Below are 22,188 nucleotides of genomic sequence, written 5' to 3'. Positions count from 1 at the left end.
GGAAGATTGGGAGTTTTGTTTGGGTGGAGAGTGTTCTTTCTTGAGAAGTGGGGAAGGCAGCTTATGTGAGGCATCACTGACAAAGCCACTGGTGAGTCCTCCAACCTGAAGGGAAGAGTTTTAAAAAGGAGGAGATAATGAAACGAGTGAAGACAAATGGCACTTACTTCAAAACTTTGATGTCAGTTCTAGAGCTGGTCCAGCCCCAGCTTGATGGGCTTGATGAACTGCTTATGGAAAAGACCGCCCCACAGGAACTTACTGAGTCTAAACTGATGATGCATGTGTGCTAAATCGCTTCAGTCATCTCTGACTCTTTGCGACCCCAGATTCCTCTGTCCACGGGATTCTCCAGGCAAGAATACTGGAGTGGGTTGCCATGCCCTCCTCCAGGGGATCTTCCCAACCCAGGGACTAAACCCATGACTCGGTCTCCTGCACTGGCAGGCAGGTTATTTACCACTAACGAAACCTGGGAAGCTGCCTGTAAACAGAAGCCACATAGGTGTTCAGAGAGTTCTCTTCCTCAGCAGTGTAAAGAGCCCTTTCTAGCAAGAATAGATGTAATTTGCAGAAGTGTTAAAAAATCTACTTCCAACTATAAAAATACTGAAATATCCAGGGCATAGCAAGCCAACTGTTCTGCCCTGTGATATATGTGATCTTGAAAAATAACGAAAATGGAATAAGTCATTGTAAAGATATTGCTCTAATGAACACAGTTCTCTTTGCCAGCCTTTCTTCCTGCTAGCAAATTATATTACTCCATCAACCTGGTAGAACATCAATAATGTCTTCAGAGAATAGCTTGTAAGAGTGAAGATGCTCTATGGCAGGATTTTTTAAAACAATGTAATTTGGCATTTCTCAATTTTCTTTCATTTTGCACAGAGAAAACGGAAGACTATGATAAATATTTTCCACAAATGGCATCTTAAATGGAAACACAGCTGGTAGCAACAGTATCCTGCTATTTCTTTGGATGCTGGATACCCAGTTCTCTGTGTGAACCATGTTGGCAGATTCACTGGTTTCACATTTTTTCAACAGTTTGTGATTTGTTTTTTTTTTCCAGTAAAGTGATGAATTTGGTTTCACCTGTAGGCACCTGGTGGCAAGAGGTAATGTCAGGCTGCTGGCACGCTTGTACTCAGTGGTATCAGATTTGTGTACTAGGGGCTATTGAAATTAACTGGAGATATTTTAGGTGTACTATGAGAGGTTAACAAAGTGCACAGAGCTAATCTAAGGCAAAACTTAGATTGGGGAGATTTAGTGAGGCAGAGATGCAGACTGAAAAGAAAACAGACTCAGGTACTCGCTTCGGCAGCACATATACTAAAATTGGAACGATACAGAGAAAATTAGCATGGCCCCTGCACAAGGATGACACGCAAATTCGTGAAGCATTCCATATTTTTTCGATGCATGAAACAAATGCTCAGGGCTGGGGCAATGCGATGACCCAGAGGGATGGGATGGGGAGGGAGGGGGGTTCAGGATGGGGAACACATGTAAACCCATGGCTGATTCATGTCAATGTATGGCAAAAACCACTACAATATTGTAAAGTAATTAGCCCCCAACTAAAATAAATAAATTTATTTTAAAAAAATAAAACAGACTCAGGAAGCAGTTGCTGGGTTCTGAACTCAGCTTCTGCATTTATGGGTTGCACAGCTTAGTGACCAGCCAAGGACACGGGCAGAAGTGTTGCTTGAACACGTTGAACCTATAAGGCTTCCTTCCACCTTCTGCCATGTGTGGGAAGGTTGCGTTCAAAGTTGTAGCCAGTTCTCAACCTCCCAAGTTATCTCCAGATTTTCTTGTGGATGACCAGTTTCTCAGGTACCCAGGTGACATGGAGAGTTTGTCTCAGTCATTCTGTGGCTCATCCAGGCAACCAGGTTATAGACTTTTGCTTTTCTTACTCTAAGTTCTAGCTATTTTTGTTGTTGTTGTTGTTTTGAGAATAAATACTTTTCAATCTGTTTTTTGCCTTTGGTCAATTTATCGTGCTCTGAAGTGATAGCTTTTGGCAATTTTGTTCAGCTTCATACTCTCTTTTTGCAGAGGAGACTCTCGGATCCCATCACCTTTACCAATTTTACTTGCATAAGGTTATTTTAGAATAAAAGTGCTTCAACAGTGCCTGATATGAAGCAAGGACTCTTAACTGTATTTGCTATCATTATCATTATTATTAGTGACAGAGACAACTCTATAGTCACATATCTAATACATATTCATAGTCATCTGTTGTAGAGAGTTTCTTTGCATGAGAGCCTCTCTCCAGCCTCTTCTAGAAACTCCTTTACTAGAAACTCCTTTACTATATAAACCAGCTATCTGCAAACTTTCTGTAAAGGGCCAGGCAGTAAATATTTAGACTTTGCAAGTCATACAGCCCAGTCACCTACTCAATCCTATTGAGTTAGCCTGAAAGTAGCCATAGACAATATATAAATGAATAAGTGTGGATGTATGCCAATAAAACCATTTACAAAAACATGCTGCAGGTGGGATATGGCCTTCGGGCTATAGTTTGCTGACCCCTGCTATTAACTCACTGTCTCGTAGATTCTACATCTTAGCAGTGCCATCTGCTCTGCTCCAACAGGCTATATTTTCTCTTGGAAATCACTGAAAAAGAGAACATTTCTGCTTCTTGGCACACATTCCAGTTCCTCCCAAAACCTGTGCTCTGGGAGCCTAAGACGTCTTCAAGAGCTCAGGGCTCTCTTAAAGAGTGCCTGCCATCTGTATGAGCTGATTTCAGTAAAACCACCTGTCACTTCTGGAATATACATCAACGACACTCTGTTGTTGGATATTGACACACTGTATTACAGATACAGACACACAACTTGGTTAACCTTACTGATGGCAAGCTGTATTTCATCTTCTATGTAAAAGTAGATTGTGCAACTTTTTATTAGTTGTTAATTTTTATAAATCTAATTTTTTCCTTCAAAACAAAGGAAAGGTGTGTATGTACTTTTTAAAAACCACAATGTTCCCTTCTTCATTTAGTACTCAACCTTCTGAGATAATTAAATTCATTGTTATTGTTGTTCAGCAGCTGTGTCCAACTCTTTGTGACCCCGTGGTCTGCAGCATGCCAGGCCTCCCTGTCCTTCACTATCTCCTGGAGTTTGCTCAGACTCGTGTCTATTGAGTCAGTGATGCCATCCAACCACCTCATCCTGTGCTGCCCCTTCTCTTTTTATCTTCAATCTTTCCCAGCATCACGGTCTTTTCCAATGAGTTGGCTCTTCCCATCAGGTGGCCAAAGCTTTGGAGCTTCAGCATCAATCCTTGCAATGAATATTCAGTCCTTGTATGATTTCCTTTAGGATTGACTAGTTTGGTCTCCTTGCCATCCAAGAGACTCTCAAGTGTCTTCTCCAGCACCCCAAGTCAAAAGCATCAATTCTTCAGCACTCAGCCTTCTTTATGGTCCAAGTCTCATATATGTACATGACTACTGAAAAAACCATAGCTTTGACTATATGCACCTTTGTCAGCAAAGTGATGTCTCTGCTTTTTAGTATGCTGTCTAGGTTTGTCATAGCCTTTTTTCCAAGAAGCAAGTGTCTTTCAATTTCACGGCTGTAGTCACAGTCCGCAGTGATTTTGGACCCAAGAAAATAAAATTTGCCACTGTTTGCATTGCTTCTCCATCTATTTGCCATGAAGTGATGGGCAGTGGTGGTGGTTTAGTTGCTAAGTTGTGTCCGACTCTAGTGACCCCATGGACTGTATAGCCTGCCAGGCTTTTCTGTCCATGAGATTCTCCAGGCAATCGACCAGATGCCAGTTATAATTAATCTAATTGCTCTTTACACAATGGTTTTGTACCTAGAAATTAAAACAGAACATTAATTCAGTTATTTAAGACTATTAAATATTTATTAAATTAAATACATATCATTAAATATAATATTTGATATATCAAATATATCAAAGGGTATATAAATTATGGATGAACTATTTAAAGATATATATCCAAGTTCTTTCTGGACATAGAAGGATTTTAGAGTACTTGAATCCTGCTTTCTTTCCTACTGACATATATGATTTACTTATTTATTTTTTATTTTTACTGTATTTTTAACCTCCTAAAATTGTTTTGTTTGTCAGTATTTGTAGACTTGCCCATATAAGCATTCTTTTTATTCTTCAGTCCTTCTTGAACCTCTAATGTCCCATCTTCACTTATTTCCCTTCTACCAGAAGTATATAGATTTAGAAATTCCTCTAGCTAAGATCTGAGGTGACAAATTCAGTTTTTCTTTGTCCAAAATGACTTCATTTCAACCTCATTCCTTTTTTAAAAAATTACACCTTAAAGTTTTAGGTTCACAGCAAAACTGATTGGAATGGAGTGAGATTTTCCATATACTCCCTATCCCACACATGTATCCCCCATTATCAACATTCCCCATCAAAGTGGGATGCTTACGACAACTGAAAAACCTACAATGACACATCACAGCCACCCAAAGTCCATAGTTTACATTGGGGTTCACTCTTGGTGTTGTACATTTTATGTTTGGACAAATGTATATATATGTAAAATGTGTATGACATTTTTCCATCATTATGGTGGTATATAGAGTATTTCACTGCCCCGAAAAAAACTCGGTGGGTACTCTGCCTATTCATCCCTCCTTCACTTCTGAACTCCTGGGAACCACTGATCTTTTTATTGTCTCCATAGTTTTGCCTTTTCCAGAATGTCATACAGTTGGAATGTAGCCCTTTCAGATTGGCTTCTCAGTTTATACACTTAAAGTTCGTTCCTCCATATCTTTTCATAGTTTGATAGGTCATTTCTTTTTAGCACTGGATAATATTCCATTATCTGGATGTATCAATAACATAGTTTATTTATCCATTCACCTACTGAAGGACACTTCTGTTGCTTCCAACTTTGGGCAATCGTGAACAAAGCTGCTATAAATGTCCACGTGTAGGTTTTTGGTTTCAACTCCTTTGGGTAAATACCAAGGAGCACAATTCCTGGATACTGTGGTTTAGTCTGATTAGCATGTGTAGTTTTGAAAGAAACTGCCAAACTCTTCCAAAGTGGCTATACCATTTTGCATTCCCACTAGTGATGAATGAAAGCTGCCGTTCTACCTCCTCACCAGCCCTTAGTGTTGTCAGTGTTCTGGGTTTTGGCTGTTCTAACAGATGTATACTGATATGTCATTGTTAGTTTAGTTTGCATTTCCTTGATGACATATAATATGGAGCACATTTTCATAATCATTAACTGCCATCTGTGTATCCTCTTGGGTAAGATGTCTGTTCAGGTTTTTGACCCATTTTTTTAAATGGAGTTTTTGCTTATTATTGGGTTTTCAGAGTACTTGGTATGTTTAGGATAACAAGCCTTTATCAGAAGTGTCTTTTGAAAATATTTTCTTCCAGTCTGTGGTTTATCTTCCCATTCTCTTGACATTGTCTTTTACATAGCAGAAGCTTTTTATTTTAATGAAGTCCAGCTTATCAATTATTTCTTTGACTTCCCTGGTGGCTCAGACGTTAAAAGCATCTGCCTACAATGCGGGAGACCCAGGTTCAATCCCTGGGTCAGGAAGATCCCCTGGAGAAGGGAATGGCAACCCACTCCAGCCCTCTTGCCTGGAAAATCCTATGGATGGAGGAGCCTGGTAGGCTACAGTCCATGGGGTCACAAAGAGTCAGACACGACTGAGAGACTTCACTTTCATCTTCATCGTGCCTTTGATGTTGTAACTAAAAGGCACCACCAAATCAAGATTGGTTTTGAGTTCTTTTTTGTGATAGGTGTTAAGATCTGTGTCTTGTTTTTGGTTTTTTTTTTTTTTTTTGCATATGGATCGCCAGTTGTTCTGCAATCATTTCTTGAAGGGGTAAAAAAGAATACTGTCTTTGCTCCATTGTATTGCCTTTGCTTTTTGGTCAAAGATCAGTTGACTGTGTTTATGTGGGTCTTTCTGAGCTCTCTATTCTGTTCCATTGATCTATTGGGTTGGTCAAAAAGTTCACTGACCAACCCAGTATTTTGTCTTTTCTTTCACAAATACAGTACCGCACTGTCTTGATTACTGTAGCTTTTATAGTAAGTCTTGAATTTGGGTAGTGTCAGTCCTCCAACTTAGTTCTGTTTCAGTATTGTGCTAGCTATTGGAATCTTTTGCCTCTCCATATAAACTTTAGAATGGGTTTGCTGACATCCACAAAATAAGTTGCTAGAATTTTGTTTGGGATTGCACTGAATCTATAGATCAAAATGGGAAGAACTGACATTTTGACAATACTGACTCTCCCTATTAGTGAACATGGAATATCTTTCCTCTTATTCTGATTTTGTTCGTCAGGGTTTTCCAGTTTTTCTTATATAGATCTTCTATATATTCCGTTATAGATTTATACCTATTTCATTTGTGGGGTGCTAATGTCTCATTCTTTTTGTTAAAGTTCTGTTAAGTTGTAATCAATTCACTCACCTCACCATATAACTTACCCAACCCATTTAAAGGTACAGTTCAGTTTTTTTTTTTTAATTATGTTTAAAGATATGCCACCATTCCTACAGTCAATTCTAGAACATTTTCATCACCTCCAGAAGTATACCTTTCACCTATCCATCTTGATTCTTGAGAAAGATGTTTTTGAAGATACAGAATACTAGTCTAGGAATCACTTTTCCTAGGCGCACTGAAAGTATCATTCTACAGGCTTCCACTGTCAGCCTTACTCCATCTCTTTTGCATGTAATCTATCTCCCATGATTGGCAAAAGGGGAGGCTTCCCTATTAGACTCCTTCACACTTCTGCCCCACAAGCTCCCAAAAGCAGATGAAGCCAGAGGTTACAGCACACCAGTGTAGCAGTAGTTTCACCATTCTCCTTACTTGTCAAGGGTACCTCTTCATTTAGATTTTGGCCTGATGGTTCTTTACTATCTTGCCAGCACATCATTACTTTAAAAAATATTTTATCTACCACCTTACATTTTTTTCAGTGAGATAATCAATATGGCTACTAAACTTGCCATATTACCAATAAAACAGCATCAGAACAATTTTCATAAATCTGAATTAACAGGCTCAAATAAATTAAAATCTAATTTATGAAAACAAGATTTCTCCTCAAGGGCTTCTTCTTGGGAACTGATCTCAGAGTGATATGAGATCTGTGTATTCAGATAGTTAGGGGATTTAGAGTACACATCTAGAACTTCAGTGGTGTCTTTTGTTGCCCATGTAAGTGAATAAATAGACCTTATATAGGACAAGTGGAACTTTTCTAATGAAAATCTCATTGCTATTTTTTCCCAAGGTCTTAATGACTAAATTATAGTCACAGTATAATTCGGTCATGCTGGCTTGCCCATGGTTATCTCCCCGCTGTTAGCTACGCTGCCAGTGGACCAGGCAGCACCTAAGCAGGTCTGGCAAGGGGATGAGGAAATTTGTGCACAGGTCCAGGGTTAAATTAAACTAATTAAACACACCTAGTTGAAAGTTACAAGTATGGGCAATGTCTTCTCTGTACATTTTGAAAAAAGAAAGCTAAAACTCAAACTTTTAGTTTCAAAATTGGAAATTTAAGTCTACCTACATTATAAGCCTTTCTTTAAGGAGGCAGCTTCTGGCTACTCAACCAGTGTCTTCCCAACCTCTCCCGGCCCCACCAGGCTTCTCTCTGCTGCACATTCTTTTTTTTCTTTGGTTTTGTTTCCCAGTGTTAGGATCTTTTTTTTTTTTTTTTAACAACAAAAATGCATCATATTACAAGTAAAGCTAGTCCACCACTATTCCTGGATTGTGGCCCTTTGAGGGGGGCGCTGGGTCACAAATAAAAGTCAGGGATGTTTATTAGTGCTCCTTCTCTTCTTTGCTGAGCCCTGAACTCCAAATTCTGTGTCTCCATACCTTTGAGACTGCCAAAACTTCTGCTCAGCTCTTTAGCCTAGCTGCCTCTCCTTTGAAATCAACCAAGGGAAAAGTAGCACAAAGGACCACCTACTTGAGATTCTATTCTTTCTGCCATTTGATTCATTCAGACTCTGGTCCCTCAGCCATTCTTTGACACCTTCAAACAGTTTTATAAATATTTTGTCTAACGTTTCTTGTTAGCATGGAGTTTGGTCTGGAAAAAAACTAACCCATCATTGCTGGAAGGAGAAACTATGCTGAAGATATTTGAATCAAATCACAGTCATTACATCATTTTATCCATGCATATTTCAGTTGGTATCTCTGAAAAATGTGGACATTTTCTTACAATGCCATTTCATGTTCAAATTTCCTAGACTGACTCAGAAATGTCTTTTTATAGTTATTTTGAGTTAAAATGAAAAAGGTCTACAAATTACCTTTGACTGTTGTATCTCTTAAGTCTCTTTTAATCTAGAGTCTTCTCCTCCTCTGCCATCTTTTTCTTTTCATGCCATGGACCTGCAGAAGATCCTGGTTGACAATGGTTCTGTAAAACTTCCCATATTTTGAAGTTAGCTGGTTGCTTTTAATTCTTCCTCTACCAATAGTTTTTCCTGTGAAACGGAATTTAACTTTATGGACTTGATTAAATTTCTTTTTTTTTTGTCAAGGATCCTTTATAGGTGGTACAAAATCTTACTGTGTCAGCTCAGACAGCAGGTAATGTCTGGCTGTCCCATGTTAGTGATGCTAAGATTGATGACTGGGTTCAGATGGCAACAACCTTACACACTGTAAAATTTTCCATCATTCTTTGATCTACTGGTTTCATCTAGTGATACATTTTTCATGGATTAGTTATTTCTTCAAGAGTTGCAAAATGCTGATTTTTCTAATTCAAGTATTAGAATTAGATTTCACATTTATCAGCTAAAATTCATACTAATACATTATAGCTATTTGGTTATGCTAAAATACAGTTTATATAGTTAAGCTCTTGTTTTAAATTCAGGAATGCATTTTATATCAGTTCTAAAAAAAGAGTCCTAACAATAAGTGGTTTTTCCTGCCATACAAATGTTAGAACTGCTACCTGTAGTGAAGAAATGTGACTGGTAATTGCATCATGTGGGAAAACTCCAGCAAGACCAGCAACATAGGTCCTGCACTCGGGTGTGTGTTTCTCTATCCCCTTTTAATTTGAGACATTCCAGCTCCCTGACCCGAAGCCTTCTGGGAGAAGATGGCAGCAAGATCTTGGTGCTTACGGGTCTCAGTTAAACTAGCATGTGCTGCTGCTTCTCTCTTGCTTGTTCAAACACCTTCCTTCCTATACACTTCTTCACCACAGAAACACCAAGGACACTTTTTCCTTTCTGGGCCCAGCATCCTGGACCACATGCTTGCTAGCACTATACCCATGAAAAGAAAATTCATAACACCAAACAAGCAGAATGCCTGGTGGAATGAAAATTTTGTTATTATACAGTCTGCTTGTGTTTGTGTGGCATTTCGATTTCTGAATCTTGGGGTCAACTCTGACTGCCAGACCTCAGCAGGTCTCCAGGTCCTATCCAATCAGCTGTAGAACATCTTTTACATCAGCTCCTTCTGTTCTCATTACCACAATCCTGCCTCAGGTCTCTCTGCCTCTAGAGTCTCACCTTCCCCTTCAAACTCCTGTTTTAGCCCTTGGGGATCCTTCATTCCTTCTCTGGTTCAGGCCCTCAGCCTGGCCTTGATTCCTGGCGGTCCTGTGATTGAAGACCTCTTGCAGGCCTCCTCCCTCCTCATCACTGTCACATGCGGAAAGCTGATGAAAGCCGTGCCCTGGGTAGAAAACTTCTCCCAGCAGGAGTGAGCTTCACCTGTTTTCCTTGGGGGTGCTATTCCGGCAAGTAATCATGATGCTTATTCCATATGTCAGCTGGGAGGCCTCCAGAAACAACCCAGGCACATGCACAGCACCCCTGCCAGAGCTGCAAGGTTGCTCCGTAAATATTTATGTGGAAGTCCCCCTCCCAGACACTTCCTCTCCTGATTAAACTCCACTTCGTTTTTTTAATATCTTTAAGCAAGCAGAGCAGGTACCTGTCATGGAGTAATTATATGCACCACTTTCTCTGCCACCATAGAACCCAAGATTGTCTTTGCTTCTGCTAACTGACATGACAGACATCCACTTAATGGAATGATTATTAGTATGAAATTACTTTTTGGCCTTTAAATTTAATTATGTCACATTCATAGCAATAAAATAAAGTTCCAAATCCAGGTGTGCTTTTCAAGGAAAGTGTCCAAGGCAATTAAGTACAGGGCAATGGCGTCCTATACTTAAGCCTTTTGTCTGCGGATCTTAAAATCTTTTCCACACAAGTAGATAATGATGTCCGTTTTGTAAGGGGGAGAGGTGATGTGACTGATCTCTTGGCAGGCTCAGTAGATGAAGGAAAAGCCAGGACCCAGGTGTCACCTTTGTTTCCTCCCGTCCCCTCCCTTTTTAGCTCTTTAAAAGAAACATAGCCAACATTCTATTAATTTAAATACCTCCCTCTCTTGGGTACTGCTTTCCACTTCTTTAAGAGCCTGAGTGAGCAAAGTTTCTGTATCACATTTCATGTGGGCAAGAGTTGAGATTCAGGGCTAGGGAATAGTGTGCAGATAGTATACTAATTGGAGAACATATGTGTCTCTTGATAAATCCATCTCACAGTAGAGCCTAAATGTGGGTTCTATGACATGTTCATAAATGAAAAGCAGAACAGTGCTTGGCACATGGCAAGCCCCATATAAGTCATGACTTAGGATTACCTTTTGGAGGCCTACAGGCAAGTACCTGTGGTCTCTGGACAGGCAGCATCTGGAGTGCACCTTCACTCAAGCCACTCAACAGCAAGGATGCATTTCCATTCCCCCTCGACCAAGACAAGCCTTCCCAGATCCCGGGGAGCCCCGTTAAAGTCCTCCTGTTCCCCTCCTCCCGGGAAACCTTCCCTGATCCCACCAATCATCATAACTCTCCTCTTCGTAACCCCTGTGTCATTTTCTCAGTTCATTCCACACACTTGAACTGACCATTGCTGTGTATTAAGTCATGCTCTATCCTGTGATATTTTTAAACTGTTGTATGAATGTCTATCTTGTGTCTAATGGGATTATGAGCCTTGAGAGAAAAGATCACATATATACAGTGTACTATCTCCTCCGGCCCTAGGATTGATCTTACTCATACAGCAGAAGCCCAGGGGACTCTCAGGATAGATGATATAGGAGGAAGAAGAGGTCGAACTGTTTACATTTTGTTGAATCTAATATAGTAACTTCTTGCTGCTGCTGCTAAGTCGCTTCAGTCGTGTCCGACTCTGTGCGACCCCATATACGGCAGCCCACCAGGCTCTGCCGTCCCTGGGATTCTCCAGGCAAGAATACTGGAGTGGGTTGCCATTTCCTTCTCCAGTGCATGAAAGGCAAAAGTGAAAGTGAAGTCGCTCAGTCGTGTCCGACTCTTAGCGACCCCATGGGCTGTAGCCTACCCGGCTCCTCCGTCCATGGGATTTTCCAGGCAAGAGTACTGAGTCAAGGTGAAATAACAGTGGGTCTGAAACATAGTCCTGGGTTATCATTCTTGAGTACACTGCAACACTCTGTTCTATTCCGCTGTGTGTGAAAGAGGTCAAATATGTGTGGAGTTCTTACATGCAGGACATGGTGGCCAACACATATGGGGTGTCTGAATCCAAAGCTCTGGAGTCTAGTGATGATAGAATGAATACACAGGGCCAGTAAGAAAGGCAGACTGTGATGAATGATAGACTCTGCAGCTGAGACTCAGAGGACTTTGTGGTTAAAAGGAGAGTTGTGGGCGTATCACTGATTTACTTAACAATATACTGAGAGGCCAGCTTCTGGTCCAAGGCTTCCTGGGTGCTGGAGCTTCTCTTAGTGTTTAGTAGAGAGGCATTCCAGTCCTATCACTTTCCCCTAATGCAGAAGGCATTCTGGGGAGCAGGAGACCAGCAGTGAGCTTCCTCCCTCAGCATCGCGTTCTCAGGCTGCAAATCTGATTCTGCTAGTGGCTCGTTGACATTCATAGCCAGTGTTCGCTCCCACTTTTGTATTCTCCTGATGAAACGCTGACTGCATGGGTGAGAGCTACTCACACTGCTTGCCATTTGTTTTCTTCCAGGATTTTTTACCCAGGAAACCATCCCGTCAGAGGTGTGCAGATAATGAAAGTTGGCAAACTACAGTTACACCAAGGCATGTTTCCCCAAGCGATGAAGAATCTGAGGCTGGTGAGTGTGCCAAAATTGCATGCAGTTCTTTCCGCCTGTTGATAGGCCCCTTCCTTGTGATTTCTGTCAACTCTACACCAGTGTGCAGACACATGCATTAATACACACACGTATTTGTGCACAAACACATGCCCATAAATGTTAAAAAAAAAATCCTTGTGATGTTTGCCAATTTCTATGGTATGAACATGCCCACCATCGCTAATTTTAAACTACTAATGTCAAATCAACCAGTTCATAAAACTCAGAAAATGTAACAATGAACTCTTACTAACTGGTGCGAACTGACCTCAGACACCCCTGTACCCATCTGTCTCCATGCCTCCTCGCCCTCGGCCCACAGAACAGAGTCTGTATCTGCAGACCCTTGACCACCTGTCTGGGGACCACCTTCACAGACTCCTCCCCTCCAGCATCCCTTCCCACCTCCACACATTACAGACAGTGTACACTCACCACTGCCCAAGGCATGCTCACACTTAGGTCCTTTCAAAGCTGTTTCCTCCACTTTAAATGCCCTTTCTCCAACCCCCTGGGCCTGGCATAGCTCTATTGACCCTTTAAAGCCCAGCTGGAATGTTGTTTTCTCCCTGACCTTCTGCAGTCTGCTCACTCGGTCAGCTGAGCCCTCACGGCACAGCAGCACAAATACCTGGTGCCCCTCCCCTCAGGAGACTGCAAGGTCTCTGCAGCTGTTTTGAAACCTGCTCAGCATCAAGCAAAGTACCTGGGACTCAGGAAGTATTCACTGTTGGAAGAAGGGAGAGGTCAGTACAATCCTCGCAATAAGTGCAAAGCGATCAAGTGGGAGAACTGGGTTCATGTTGGGATGTGATGTAAAGGATGACACCTGTGCTCACCCTCTCAAGGCACCTCCACTGCCACTAAGGCCCAGGGCTCTATGCTGTCTTGACCTCTCCACTCTGGCAGAGCTTCCAAAAGCAGAGCTCATGTGCTCCTCTGGCCCAGGCACTAGACTGGTGGCTTATATGGAGAACTGTTGTGTGGGGTTTCAGGGGCAGCACCCAGCACCTTCTTGAGGTCCTCTGGGCCACGATGCCCTGTCTGCAGAAGAGTGGAGAGACTCAGGCCCTGAAATGAGATCTCTCAGGGAGTGTCTAGGGGCTGGTCGTCCACATTTAGATGAGAAAACTAACAAATGCCTAGGGGATACTTTCCATGCCATCATGTTATCCTGCCGCTGGCCTTACAAATAGCTGAGAAAGACAAAGGAGAAAAGGAAAGATACCCAACTGAATCCAGAGTTCCAGAGAATAGCAAGGAGAAAGCCTTGTTAAGTAAACAATCCAAAGAAATAGAGGGAAAGACTAGAGATCTCATCAAGAAAGTTAGAGACACCATGGGAATATTTCATGCAAAGACAGGCACAATAAAGGAAAGAAATGACAAGGACCTAACAGAAGCAGAAGATATTAAGAAGAGGTGGCAAGAATACACAGAAGATCTATACAAAAACGATCTTAATGACAGATAACCATGATGGTGTGATCATTCACCTAGAGCCAGACATCCTGAAGTGTGAAGTCAAGCGGGCCTTAGGAAGCACTACTATGAACAAAGGTAGTGGAGATGATTGATCCAGCTGAGCTGTTTCAAATCCTAAAAGATGCTGCTGTGAAAGTGCTGCACTCAATATGCCAGCAAATTTGGAAAACTAAGCAGTGGCCACAGGACTGGAAAACGTCAGTTTTCATTCCAATCCCAAAGAAGGGCAATGCCAAAGAATGTTCAAACTACAACACAATTGCACTCATTTCACACACTATCAAGGTAACACTCAAAATTCTCCAAGCTAGGCTTCAACAGTATATGAACCGAGAACTTCCAGATGTTCAAGTTGGATTTAGAAAAGGCAGAGGAACCAGAGATCACAAATTGTCAACATCTGTTGGATCATAGAAAAAGCAAGAAAATTCCCCCCAAACATCTACTTCTGCTTCATTGACTATACCAAAGCCTTTGACTGTGTGGATCACTACAAACTGTGGAAAATTCTTAAAAAATAGATGGGAATACCAGACCACCTTACCTGCCTCCTAAGAAAGCTGTATGCAGAACAAGAAGCAACAGTTAGAACTGTTAGAATATGAACAATGGACTGTTCCAAAATTGGGAAAGGAGTATGACAAGGCTGTATATTGTCACCCTGTTGGTTTAACTTCTGTGCAGAGTACATCATGTGAAATGGTGGGCTGGATAAATCACAAGCTGGAATCAAGATTGCCGGGAGAAACATCAATAACCTCAGATATGCAGATAACACCACCCTAATGGCAGAAATCGAAGAGGAACTAAAGAGCTCTTGATGAAGGTGAAAGAGGAGAGTGAAAAAAGCTGGTTTAAATCTCAACATTCAAAAAACTAACATTATGGCATTTGGTCCCATCACTTCATGGCAAATAGATGGAGAAAAAATGGAAACAGTGACAGACTTTATTTTCTTGGGCTCCAAAATCACTGCAGATGGTAACTGCAGCTGCGAAATTAAGACACTTGCTCTTTGGAAGAAAAGTTATGACAAACCTAGACAACATATTAAAAAGCAAAGATATAACTTTGCCAACAAACGTCTGTCTGTATAGTCAAACTATGGTTTTTCCAGTAGTTATGTATGGATGTGAGAGTTAAGATCATAAAGAAGGCTGAGTGCCTAAGAATTGATGCTTTCAAATTGTGATGCTGGAGAAGACTCTTGAGGGTCCCTTGGACAGCAAGGAGATGAAACCAGTCAATCCTAAAGGAAATCAGTCCTGAATATTCATTGGAAGGACAGATGCTAAAGCTGAAACTCCAATCCTTTGGCCACCTGATGGGAAGAGCAGACTCACTGGAAAAGACCATGATGCTGGGAAAGATTGAGGGCAGGAGGAAAAGAGGGCAACAGAGGATGAGATGGTTGAATGGCATCACTGACTCAGTGGACATAAGTTTGGGCAAACTCAGGAAGACAGTGAAGAACAGGGAAGCCGGTCATGCTGCAGTTCACTGCAGACACAACCTAGCAACTCAGTGATAAAAACAAAGGGATATTTAAAAGTGATATTCCCTTATGCTGGTTTTTGTTGAATACCAGCCCTGTTGTCTTTTCCTGATCTCTAAGTGACATCAACAGGAAGAATCCTAGGATTCCTAAAGGCACTCATCACTTCCTAGTTCATTCACCTGGTCTGACATCTTTACCCAGACTGACAGAAGAACACTGGAAGGTTCCTGCAGTCTCAGAAGAACTTTCCTTTTCTGCTCTGGTGAATGGTGGTCAGTCAGTCAAATCAACTGGGTAGAAAATGTTTATTGAGGATCTACCATATGAATGTTCTCCCACAGAAACATTGTGAAGGAAATTTTCCAAGTGTATGATGTACCCAACCAAGGGTCACCTTCAAGTAGGTATTTAACAGATAATCAAATTAACCCTTTATGTTTAATGGGACTAGAAAGTATTAATAATGCTCATGTGTACATGAATGCTCTGGTTCTCATGATGGCCAGTGGGCCAGGCATTTTCATGGCCATTTGAAAACTGAAGGAGCTAAGGCTTAGAGTCCCACTGAGGCAGAGCCAGGTCTAGTTTGTCCAATTTAATCTAACACGTATGGATCTGTGCTGGCCATTTACTAGCAGAGTAAGATTCTGCTCACCCAATTCCAGCATGCAGTAGGGGTTTTCCCCCATCAACAAACATCTCTCCGACACCAGCTGGATGTCCTACAAGTCAACTCAACTCTGACACTATCTACCTGGAGGTGGCATTAGATTCCACAGCCCACAAGATCCTCTTCCACTTCAGATGCCAGTCACAAGCCCAGGTTGTCACATAGGCTTCAGACTGACTGGCTACAGCTTGAGGGTTCCAAGGATCCCACCATGGCCTTGATTAGTTTGCCAGAGCAGCTCATAGGACTGCAAGAAACATTTTACTTACTAGATCACCCATTTATTATACAAGGCTGTACATCAAGAGCAGCCAGATGGAAGAGATGCATACAGGGCAAGGCACTGGGAAAAGGCATGGAGGTGCCAGGCCCCTTCCGAGTGTACCACTTTCCTCAATTCTCCATGTGTTCACCAACCTAGAAGCTTTTAAATTCTGTCCTTGAGGGTTTTTATGAAGACTTCATTACAGACTCATGATTGATTAAATCATTGGTCACTGGTGACTGATTCAACCTCCAGCTCCTCTTCCCTCAGAGATCAGGGGTTGGACTGAAAGTTCCAACCTTCTAATCACATGGTTATTCTAGCAACCAGCCCCCACATTTAGGTGCTTCTAAAAGTCATCTTATTAAAATAACAAGAGACACCCTGATCATTTTCATCACTTAAGAAATTCCAAGGGTTTTAGGAGCTCAGTACCAGAAACAGGGAGGAAGACCAAGTATATATTTCTTATTATATATCACAGTGTCACAAAGAGGGATGGCCCACATACATCCATCTTTTTGCAAGCTCACGGGACTTGAGTCTAGAAGCAGGTCAGTTTCATTCTGCAGAAAGACTCTCCTTCTGAGCGGGCTCAGGGCTCAGGTGACCCAGAGAAAGGAAAAGAAAGATATATACTTGCCTTTTAAAATTTATGTTCTTAGACTTCCCTGGTGGCACAGTGGATAAAAATCTGTCTGCCAACACAGGGGACACGGGTTTGATCCCTGATCTGGGAAGATTGCACATGCTACAGAGCAACAAAGCCCATGCGCCACAACTTCTGAGCCTGTGCTCTAGGGCCCATAAGCCACAATTACTTAACCTGTGAGATGCAACTATTGAAGGCTGTGAGCCTAGAGACTGCTCCCTAAAAGAAGAGGCCACTGTAATGATAAGCCTGAGCAGTGCAACAAAGAGTAGTCCCCACTCTCTCCAACTAGAGAAAGCCCATGCACAGCAATGAAGACCTAGTCCAACCAAAATAGATAAATATTTTTTAAAAAATAAACTGATGTTCTTTTTAGACTGGCACCCCTATATATTCTTTCTTAGAAACTCTGGAAATAATAGGACGGAAGAAAGAGTTTGAGTAACAGCTCCAAAGGCTGAGTTTGAAACAAAAATGAGAAAAGCTTCAGAAACAAAAATGTGTTACAGATTCAATTAGACCCAGCCTCCTCCAGGAAAGGAATCCATTTAGCCCAGCTCTGATTTGGTTTAGGACCCCATCTCCACTGGGCTCAGCTGAAATTCTTGTGATTGCTGCCATAGGACAGCCCTGGGGTCCCTTCACAGTACCTCCCTCCTGCTTTGTCCTGTCTCTAATCTATTTTCATTTCTTTCCATTTATTTCTAAGAAGAATTTTGTTAGCCACTAATTTGACTTCTTAGACCTTAAGGGCAACCGTCCTCATCTGGGCTGTCTTACTAGGGAGGCTGCTGCTTTTCTGTGAGCTCTGCACACTGCCAACTCCCTCACCCTGGCTAGACTAGCTGCTTTGTTACCAGTGCCTTGTTAAGTCAGAACGAAAAAGTCAGACTTCGTCCCCCTCAATAGCCACTTTTATTGAGATGTAAATTACACTGTAATGCTTTTTCTCTTCTCATTTCATATGTTGAAGAATTTTACATTTTGAGGATCTTTTAAGCTCTTCCTGGACCTGAATAGGGAGCCCAGGCTCAGTCCCACACAGAGCTCCTCTCACACCCACACAGTTATGAGCTATTTCATCACATTCAAGGAAAGCTCCAAGCACAAGCTGGTGTGTGTCTACTCCAGCCTGCACCCTGATTTCAAGTCCTCCCCCTTAAATGGGTGATTTAGAGCCTGCACATCTATTGTTCCCATTTTTTAATCTGCTACAATGATTCTTAACCTCTCTGGTCATGTTCTTATTTATGAATTGTGTGAGAACCACTGACTCACCAGAGAAAATGTACACACTTAGAACACTTTATATATATATATATATGGTGGGGAAAGGGGATAGACCTGAAGACTCTCCATGGACTTTCTCTAGGCTAGCAGTCTCTAGGTTAAAAATTTCTTCTCTAAGTGTGTATCATCAGTTTAACATGTGGACAGATGGGAGGGAGGCGGGGAGAACAAGAAGGTGTGCAGAGGTGAGGTGCCATAATCATCAGTGATGCCTTCAAAAAGGAGTTTGACAGTCTCTGACTCTGGTACTTATGACAGGCTCCCACTAACCTGAAACAGGGAACAATAGTTTCAAGAGTATATTTCTGAACCAAGAAAGAAGATAAGAGAATGATCCTAAAATGAGAGCATAGTGATTAAGTTACATTAAAGGAAACAAATAGAAATTTACCTATCAGAAAGTGTAATCCCAGCAGTGACAAGGAGCCAAGTGAGGAACCTGGACTTGTACCTCTACCAGGCAGTAACAAGGTATCATCCACCACACTCCTGTTGGAGCAATGGTGGAGAAAGCCAGCTAAAACAGAAAGTTGACATAAAATTCAGAATCTCAATGTCATACTCAAAATGCCCAGGTTTCAATTGAAAATCACTCACTATAAGAACAAGGAAGATTTTAATCTTGATGAAAAAAAAAAGACAATCAATAGATGCCAACTCAGAGATAACAGACTTTAGACTTATCTGACAAAGATTTTAAAGCCCATGATAAATATGTTTAAATAGTAATTACAAACATCCTCAAAACAAATGAAAAAAATAGAATACTGCAGCAAAGAAATGAACACAGAAGAAGAAAACAGAAATTTAAAAGCTGATAAATACAACTGCCAAAATATACAGACTGGAGCTTAACAACAGGATGGAAAGAAGAACGAATTAACGAACTTGAAGACAGAGCAATATAAGCTGTCCAATCGAAAAAACAGATAAAATGACTAAGAAATTCAGCAAAGTAGGAGGATATAAATGAACATACAAAAGTCAGCAGTGTTTCATTACACTGAGAGGGAGCAATGCCAAAAGAAAATGAAGAAAACAGTTCTACTTATAATTGCATCTAACCACTTCAGCATTCTTGCCTTGAGAACCACATGAACAGTACGAAAGGCAAAAAGATATGACACTGAAAGATGAACCCCCCCCTCAGGGTCAATAGGTGTTCCACATGCAAATGGAGAAGAGCAGAGAAATACCTCCAGAAGGAATGAAGAGGCTGAGCAAAAGCAGAAATGACGCCCAGTTGTGGATGTGTCTGGTGGTGAAAGTAAACTCAGATGCTGTAAAGAACAATATTGCATACAAACCTGGAATGTTAGGTCCATGAATCAAGGTAAATTGGAAGTGGTCAAACAGGAGATGGGAAGAGTGAACATGGACATTTCAGGAATCAGTAAACTAAAATGGATGGAAATGGGTGAATTTAATTCAGGTGACCATTATATCTACTACCGTGGGCAAGAATCCCTTAGAAGAAATGGAGTGGCCCTCACAGTCAACAAGAGTCCGAAATGCAGTACTTGGGTGCAATCTCTAAAACATCAGAATGATCTCGGTTCATTTCCAAGGCAGACCATTCAACATCAAGGTAACCCAAATCTATGCCCCAACCAGTAATGCTGAAGAAGCTGAAGTTGAACAGTTCTATGAAGACTTACCAGACCTTCCAGAACACCAAAAAAGATGTCCTTTTCATCATAGGCAATTAGAATGCAAAAGTAGGAAAGCAAGAGATACCTAGAGTAATAGGCAAGTTTGGCCTTGGAGTACAAAATGAAGCAGGGCAAAGGCTAACAGAGTTTTGCCAAGAGAACACACTGGTCATAGCAAACAACTTTTTTCAACAACACAAGAGACGACTCTACACATGGACATTACCAGATGCTCAATACCAAAATCAGACTGATTATATTCTTTGCAGCTGAAGATGGAAAAGCTCTATACAGTCAGCAAAAATAAGACTGGGAGCTGACTGTGGCTCAGATGAACTCCTGATTTCAAAATTCAGACTTAAATTGAAGGAAGTAGGTAAAACCACTAGGCCATTCAGGTGTAACATAAATCAAATCCCTTATAATTATACAGTGGAAGTGACAAATAGATTCAAGGAACTAAATCTTAGAGTGCCTGAAGAACTATGTATGGAAGTTTATAACACTGTACAGGAGGTGGTGATCAAAAGCATTGCCAAGAAAAAGAAATGCAAGAAGGCAAAATGGTTGTCTGAGGAAGCCTTACAGATAGCTGAGAAAAGTAGTGAAGTGAAAGGGAAAGGAGAAAAAGGAAAGAGGTACACCCATCTGAATGCAGAGTTCCAAAGAATAGCAAGGAGAGATAAGAAAGCCTTCTTAAGTGAACAATGCAAAGAAACAGAGGAAAACAATAGAACGGGAAAGACTAGAGATCTCTTCAAGAAAATTAGACATACCAAAGGAACATTTCATACAAAGATGGGAACAATAAAGGACATGAAAGGTATTAACCTAATAGAAGCAGAGGAGATTAAGAAGAGGTGGCAAGAATACACAGAAGAACTATACAAAAAAGGTCTTAATGACCCAGACAACCATGATGGTGTGTTCACTCACCTACAGCCAGATATCCTAGGGTGGGAAGCCAAGTGGGTCTTAGGAAGCATTACTAGGAACAAAGCTAGAGGAGGTGATGGAATTCCAGCTGAGCTAGTTCAAATCCTAAAAGATGATGCTGTGAAAGTGCTACACTCAATATGGAAGCAAATTTGGAAAACTCAGCAGTGGCCACAGGACTGGAAAAGGTCAGTTTTCATTCTAATCCCAAAGAATGTCCAAATTACCATACAACTGCACTCATTTCACAAGCTAGCAAGATAATGCTCAAAATCCTTTAAGCTAGGCTTCAACAGTATGTGAACCGAGAACTTCCAGATGTACAAGCTGGATTTAGAAAAGGCAGAGGAACCACAGATCAAATTGCCAACATCCACTGGATCATAGAAAAAGCAAGAAAATTCCAGAAAAAAACATCTATTTCTGATTCACTGACTACACTAGAGTCTTTGACTGTGTGGATCACTACAAACTGTAGAAAATTCTTAAAGAGATGGGAATACCAGACCACCTTAGCTGCCTCCTGAGAAACCTGTATGCAAGTCAAAAAGCAACAGTTGGAATCGGACATGGAACAATGAACTGGTTCAAAATTCAGAAAGGAGTACATCAAGGCTGTATTTTGTCACCCTGCTTATTTAACTTATATGGAGAGTAAATCATGAGAGATACCAAGCTGGATGAATCACAAGCTGGAATCAAGATTGTTGGGAGAAATATCAGTAACCGTAGATATGCAGATGACACCACACTTATGGCAGAAAGTTAAGAGGACCTAAAGAGCCTCTTGATGAAAGTGAAAGAGGAGCGTAGGAAAGCTGGCTTAAAATTCAACATTCAAAAAACTAAGATCATGGCACCCAGTCCCATAATTTCATGGCAAATAGATGAGGAAACAATGGGAACAGTGACAGACATTATTTTCTTGGGCTCCAAAATCACTGCAGATGGCGACTGCACAAAATTAAAAGATGCTTGCTGCTTGGAAGATAAGCTATGACAGACCTAGAGAGCATACTAAAAAGCAGAGACGTAACTTTGCTGGCAAAAGTCTGTATAGTCAAAGCTATCGTTTTTGCAGTAGTCATGTACGGATGTGAGAGCTGGACCATAAAGAAAGCTGAGCACTAAAGAATTGATGCTTTTGAACTGTGGCGCTGGAGGAGACTCAAGAGTCCCTTGGACAGCAAGGAGATCAAACCAGTCAATCCTAGAGGAAATCAACCCTGAATATTCATTGGAAGGACTGATGCTGAAGCTCCAATACTTCGGTCACCAGATGTGAAGAACTGACTCACAGAAAAGACCCTGAGGCTGGGAAAGATTGAGGGCAGGAGGAGAAGGGGGTGAAAGAGGATGAGATGGCTGGATGGCATCATCAACTCAATAGACATGAGTTTGAGCAAAGTCTGGAAGATAGTGAAGGACAGGGAAGCCTGGCATGCTGCAGGTCATGGGTTCACAAAGAGTGAGACATGACTGAGTGA

At 41.3% G+C, this 22,188-nt stretch overlaps 1 protein-coding gene, 1 long non-coding RNA gene and 1 other non-coding gene across 9 annotated transcripts in view; 2 read left to right on the top strand and 1 right to left on the bottom strand.

Annotated features, from left to right (window-relative positions):
- The window catches only part of SMYD3 (SET and MYND domain containing 3), a 714,859-nt gene that overhangs the window by 680,836 nt on the left and 11,835 nt on the right, over positions 1–22,188 (top strand). For all 7 annotated transcript variants that reach the window (XM_081486882.1, XM_081486881.1, XM_081486880.1 and 4 more), the window contains one exon: positions 12,124–12,232. In XM_081486882.1, coding sequence (XP_081343008.1) covers positions 12,124–12,232 — 109 coding nt within the window. The remainder of the gene's footprint in view (positions 1–12,123; positions 12,233–22,188) is intronic.
- On the top strand, positions 1,315–1,421 carry LOC145508025 (U6 spliceosomal RNA). The gene has a single exon (XR_014055295.1). It is a non-coding gene; the product is annotated as a U6 spliceosomal RNA (small nuclear RNA).
- LOC145505120 (uncharacterized) overlaps positions 2,827–22,188 on the bottom strand; it is a 71,554-nt gene continuing 52,192 nt past the window's right edge. Inside the window, exon 3 of the long non-coding RNA XR_014052864.1 lies at positions 2,827–3,861. This is a non-coding gene — a long non-coding RNA (uncharacterized LOC145505120). The remainder of the gene's footprint in view (positions 3,862–22,188) is intronic.

Source organism: Giraffa tippelskirchi, chromosome 5, assembly GCF_054371585.1.
Source record: "Giraffa tippelskirchi isolate mGirTip1 chromosome 5, T2T-mGirTip1v1.2.pri, whole genome shotgun sequence".
Classification (NCBI taxonomy): domain Eukaryota; kingdom Metazoa; phylum Chordata; class Mammalia; order Artiodactyla; family Giraffidae; genus Giraffa; species Giraffa tippelskirchi.
Note: the sequence above shows the minus strand (reverse complement) of the source record. Positions and strands in the feature narration are given on the sequence as shown.